Source organism: Gallus gallus, chromosome 31 (assembly GCF_016699485.2).
Source record: "Gallus gallus isolate bGalGal1 chromosome 31, bGalGal1.mat.broiler.GRCg7b, whole genome shotgun sequence".
Lineage (NCBI taxonomy): Eukaryota > Metazoa > Chordata > Aves > Galliformes > Phasianidae > Gallus > Gallus gallus.
This window is the reverse complement of record NC_052562.1, coordinates 2,298,695-2,304,068: the sequence shown is the minus strand read 5'-3', so window position 1 is coordinate 2,304,068 and position 5,374 is coordinate 2,298,695. Positions and strand designations below refer to the sequence as shown.

General features: G+C 56.9%; 1 protein-coding gene across 1 annotated transcript; it reads left to right on the top strand.

Moving 5' to 3' along the window:
- The first annotated feature begins 1,788 nt into the window (after window positions 1-1,788).
- On the top strand, window positions 1,789-3,635 carry LOC121107851 (free fatty acid receptor 3-like). The gene has a single exon (XM_040654290.1). The coding sequence runs from the start codon at window positions 1,821-1,823 to the stop codon at window positions 2,922-2,924; it is 1,104 nt and encodes a 367-aa protein (XP_040510224.1). The 5' UTR covers window positions 1,789-1,820; the 3' UTR covers window positions 2,925-3,635.
- The last annotated feature ends 1,739 nt before the right edge of the window (window positions 3,636-5,374 follow it).

The window sequence follows — 5,374 nt, the reverse complement described above, 5'->3', positions numbered from 1 at the left end:
ACACAAGGGGCACCCAAATGGGGGGCTCTGACCTACCTGGAGATGCAGGTCCCCATGTCACCTTCAGCATCACACGGCCCCCAAGGGCTGAGGGCAGAAGATAGGTGTCTGCAATGTGGTAGAAGCACCAATAGATGCTGGTGTCAGCTGGGGTTACCCCAAAGAGGGTGAAGGTGGCCATGCCCCCACCACTGGTGTTCCTTTGCTGGACAGGGGCTGAGTGCCCACCCTGGTGCAGGGAGATGGTGCCCTGATAACCCTGGTTCCTCCTATTTTTGTACATTTACACCAATTCTGGGACTCCCCACAACCACACAGCAGACGTTTGCTGTTCAGGAAACACCACATTTCCTTCAGTGTCACCGCTGCCCCATAGGACACCCCCCTTGAAGTGACAGCCCCTCTGTACCCACCCTACACACCTGTGGGCTGTCCCATAAAAAGTGCACCCCCCAGTTTTTTCTCCCCCCAAAATGTCCCATCACCCTCAAGTAGTGTCGCTCAGCCTAGGGGGTGTCCTCACCCCATGACGAAGGAGAAAGGGCCTCTGCGGGGAGTGGCCCCCAAGTGTGGCCCCACCCCTGTCAGTTCCTCACTTAACCTATGGGGCGGGACCCAGCTCCCCACAGACACTGAGGCAAACAGAGGTGGTGAGCACATGGGGGGTTCCTGGTGGGCTGACGGATGTGGGACAGTAGTGCAGTACTGGGGAAAGGTGAAGAGTCGTGGGGTTATCGAGAGGGATATGGGGTCATGGGACTCATAGTGGCAGGATGTGGGGTTGTGGTAGTATGGGTTAGAGATATGGGATCATGGTGCTCTGTATCTTGATACAAGGCCAACGGGCTGGACATGGGGCAAGCGGACAGCACGTGGAGCTCTGGGGTGGGATGGGGGTTCATGGGGCTGTGGGGCTGTGAGGCAGGAAATATGGCTGTGGGGTAGCAGGGAGGGTTTTGTGGTGGGGCATGAGGTTTTGATGAGTTGTGGGGTGTGGAGAGCTGTGGGAGAGCGGTGGGATTTGGGGGCAGTGATGAGTTTTCAGATGGGGAGGCTCAGTGCCCTGCTCCTCGTCTTCTCACCCTGGGCAGGAAATGCATTAATCAACCAAACTAAATCCTTATGGGGGCAGCACTCTCCTGTGGGTGTGGTGGAAGCTGTGAGGCCTCACCTCATAACCTCATGACTCCACACTGTACCCCATAACCACTAACCCCATGTTCCTGCCCCACAGCCCCGTGCTTCCATATTCATCCCCACAGCTCTGTCCCCCACAGCCTTCCCTCCCTCCATCCTCATCCTCGTTGCTTTGGGAATGGTATGAGCCCATATCCTGCCCCATAATCGCATATCATGCCCCATGACACCAAATCTCACCCCATGTCCTGCCCCACAGATCCGTATCCTGCTTCATAGCTTTCTGCCCACAGCCCCGGAGCCTTCCTCCTGCTGTGCTCATTCTCATCTCTTCGGGATTACTAGGACCACAAACACCTTCCCACAGCCCCATATCACACTTCATCGCCCCATACCTCTTCCCCCTGCCCCATATCATGCCCCGTAGCTCCACATCCAACCCCATATCCTCATTGCCTGTCCCATACGCCCAGAAATTGACATATTACCCCACGGCCCCATTTGTGCCCCATAGCTCTGCCTCATAGCCCCATGACTCCATAGTCCAACCCATAGCTCTGCTATCACCCCTTAGCTCATTCTATAGCCCCAGTTTGATACCATGGCCCATCCTGTAGCCCCAGTATGACCCCCTAGCCTGCCCTACAGCTCTGTGCCCTTTGTCCCACAGCCCTCCTCTCGCCATGCTCGTCTTTGCTGTCCATGCGCTGACCTTCGCCGTGGGATTTCCTGCCAACGTCTTCACCTTCCTCACCCTCCTCATCAAAATCTGGTGTCACCGTCCTCATCCCCACCTCACCGCTGCCGACCTCCTCCTCCTCAACCTCATCACTGCCGACCTCCTTGTCCTCCTCTTCCTCCCCTTCAAGATGGCCGAAGAGGCAGCCTTGATGGTTTGGCCCTTCCCCACAGCGCTCTGCCCCATAGCAAACTTCTGCTTCTTCTCCAGCATCTACCTCAGCACTCTCTTTATGGCTGCCCTCAGTGTGGAGCGCTACTTTGGGGTCGTGTTCCCGCACCGCTACAACCGGCGCCGGAGGTTATGGCGGACGATGGCTGCCAGTGCCATCCTTTGGGTGATGGCATTGTCCCATTGTTCCATCATCTTTGTGGCAGAATATCACAGAGAGTTTGGGATCAATGGGTCTGTGGCGGATGGGGAAGGTGGTTTGGGAGTGAATGTGACCAAGACCAGGGAATCCGGGATCCGCAGGATCTCCAGCCCCAACACCAACTGCAACATCTCCAGCCTCAAATCCTCTGCCTGCACAACCCCAAACACACCCCACATCCCCACCGCCACCCCGTGGACTTCCCAGAATGCCTATGAGACCCAACCAAGCCTGGGCTACCACTGCTACGATGACTTCTCTCAAGCCCAGCTGCACTTTGTCCTCCCACTGCGCCTTTCTCTCTTCCTCATCCTCTTCCTCATCCCCTCTGCCATCACCATGTTCTGCTACATTGGCCTCATCCGTGCCCTCCTCACTCGACCCCAAATCCCGCCGCAGAAGAAGTACCGCACTGTGGGGCTGGCTGTGGTCACCATGGTCAACTTTGGGATCTGCTTTGGACCCTACAACATCTCGCATGTGGTGGGCTTTGTGCAGCAGCGCAGCTCTGAGTGGAGGCCCTACGCTCTGCTCCTCACCACCCTCAGTGCTGCACTCGACCCCTTCATCTTCTATTTCTCCTCCAGTGCAGTGCGGAGGGCGGTCAGTGGGATGGTGGGAGCAATTCGGGGCACAATGTGTGGGTTTTGGGGTTGGTGTTGGCAGAGACAATGAGCCCCAACCTGGAGGAGGTTATGGGGTAAATGAGGTTGTTGTGATTGGAGTGGGTTTAATGGGGTAGGAGGTCAGAAATGGGGATGGGTCCAGATTCCTTGTGGTCAGCGTGGTCCCGCAGATGTGTCCAATGTTTGTGGGTCAACCAATTCTTGGTCAGTGTATCATTGTCCCATGGGGTTGGGGTCAGCATGGAAACATGGTAGAGATCAGTGGGGTCAATGAGATCCCATCGATGTGACCAGTGTGGTCAATGCAGAATCGTGAGTGTGACTTAATGTTGTCCCCGATGTCCAATGGGGTTGGGATCAATGTGGACCAAAGGATCAATGTGGACCCAGCATTGCTTCATCCCCACTGTCCCCAATTCCTTCCGTGTCCCCCATGTCTGCAGTGCCCATAATATCCAGGAATGTCTGCAGTTCCTCCAATGTCCCCAGTGTCCCCAGTGCCCTCAGTGCCCTCAGTGCCCCCAGTATTCCCAGTGTCCTGACAGCTGGCAATAACTTCAGGGCCATCAGCACTTCATGGAGATCCCTCAGCACACGGCCCCTCTCTCCATGGAAAGCGGCTGTTCCCAGATCAGAGGACATCTGCGGCCTCAAAGCAGAGTCCCAGCAGCCCACCTCCATCAGGATGTGCCCTGTACCCTGTAGGGCTGATCATAGGTGCAATAACAAGGCAAAAGTACTAATTAAAACCTATTCAGCAGTCATGTATTTGTCTCAGAGTTCCTGGTCTCGTGGCAGTGACAGCCACGAGAGCATCGCTCCCCACACTGCGGAGATCAGCTCACCCATCAGCTGCCTCCCAAACAACACATCTGGATGCGGTCTCTACGAGGCTGAAAGCTCTTCCCCAAAATCAGTGCTGGTCTCTAGAGTGTGCGCACCCCAGAACTTGCCCATGCAGGTCTGCAGCAGCTGGGACTGCCTGAGCCTGCACCCAGGTCATTGCCTAGGGCAAAGTGGTCAGCTCCACGCCTCCAGACCCCCTTCAGATAAAAGGAGAGAAGGGTGGCTGTCGTAGGGGCCTCCTTCTGAGGGGAACAGAGGCTCTGACACATCAGCCAGACTCTACCCGTAGGGAAGTGTGCTGCCCTCCTGGGGCCCTGCTCAGGGACATCACCAGGACACTCCCTGCTCCGGTTCACCCCTCTGGCTGTTCTCCCTTACTGATGGGTCAGGCCGGCAGTGATGCAGTCACTGAGAGAAGCCTGAGGGCCATGCAAAGGGTGTTCAGGGCACTGGGGTGGTCAGTGGGCAGAGTGGGAGTACAGGTGGAGTTCTCCTCTGTCCCCTCGGTGGCAGTGAGGGATGCTGAGAGGGTTGGGAGAGCTCATCTGATAAATGCGTGGCTGAGAGGTCGGTGCCACGGCAGGAATTCTGTTTTTTTCTGACCACGGGGCGGTGTACTCTGAGCTGGGCTGATGGCTGCAGGTGGATCCCAGCTGTGTGAAGGGGGAAGCGGATCTCAGACCAGGAGCTGTTGGGGCTCACTGAGAGGGCTTTAAACTGGCAGCCTTTTGGGGACAGCGTGAGACATGGAAAGGTGACAGTCTGTGTGGGATGCCCCAACTGGGGATGTGTGCAGTGCTCTGTGTGTCACCACTGGGTGCCCTCAGTACCACCACCCACTTGGGGACCACAAATACCACATGAGGAGACAACACCACAGCATGCTGTCCACAAGAGGAACAGACAGCAGCTCTCTGGCCACTTCTTTTCTCCACTGCACTCTCACTGTCCCCAAGATGCTCCTGCCTCAGGGCACCAATGCTGGTGGCCCTCATTCTTGGTGAGTGACAATGGAGACATGGTGCCACAGGGGTTGGTGGCCCTGTGTGGGACCAGGACCATGTCCCTTGCAGGTTGGTGGCTGGTGGCTGCGAGCAGGGGCACAGCAACATGAGTATGGGGAGAATGGGGACAGAGGGAGTGGAGCGTGGTCAGGGGGCCAGCAGAGGGGCTGAGGAGGGTGTGCAGGGACAAGGCTGATTGCTGTCCCCCGTCCTAGTGCCCCGACCCTCCCTGTCGCTGCACCCCAGCCAGGGGTTGTCCCTGGGGGACACCGTCACCCTGCGCTGCCACCTGCCCCAGACAACTGCCTGCGTCCGACTCTATCGGTACCAAAATCCAGCATACATCGAGCAGAAGGAATACGTGCAGGACGTGGCTGAGTTCTCCCTGGCTGGCATAAAGCAGTTCGATGCTGTGAGATATCGGTGTCAGTACCAGGGGTTGGAGCCATCAGGGACATCGCAGAAGAGTGACCCTGTGAAGCTGGTGGTGACAGGTGAGGGCACTGAGGAAAGCAGATGGCCCTGGGCTGTTCCCACAGGGCTGTGTTCCATCTCTATTACCTCTCTGTGCTCAGATCACAGGTATCCCCCGCCTGGCATTTCCCTCAGCCCCAGAGAACTTGTGAAGATGGGGACCAATATCTCCATC

What these genes read in the sequence shown, in the direction of transcription:
- LOC121107851 (XM_040654290.1), top strand. Translation starts at nt 1,821, where the DNA reads ATGCTCGTCTTTGCTGTCCATGCGCTGACCTTCGCCGTGGGATTTCCT.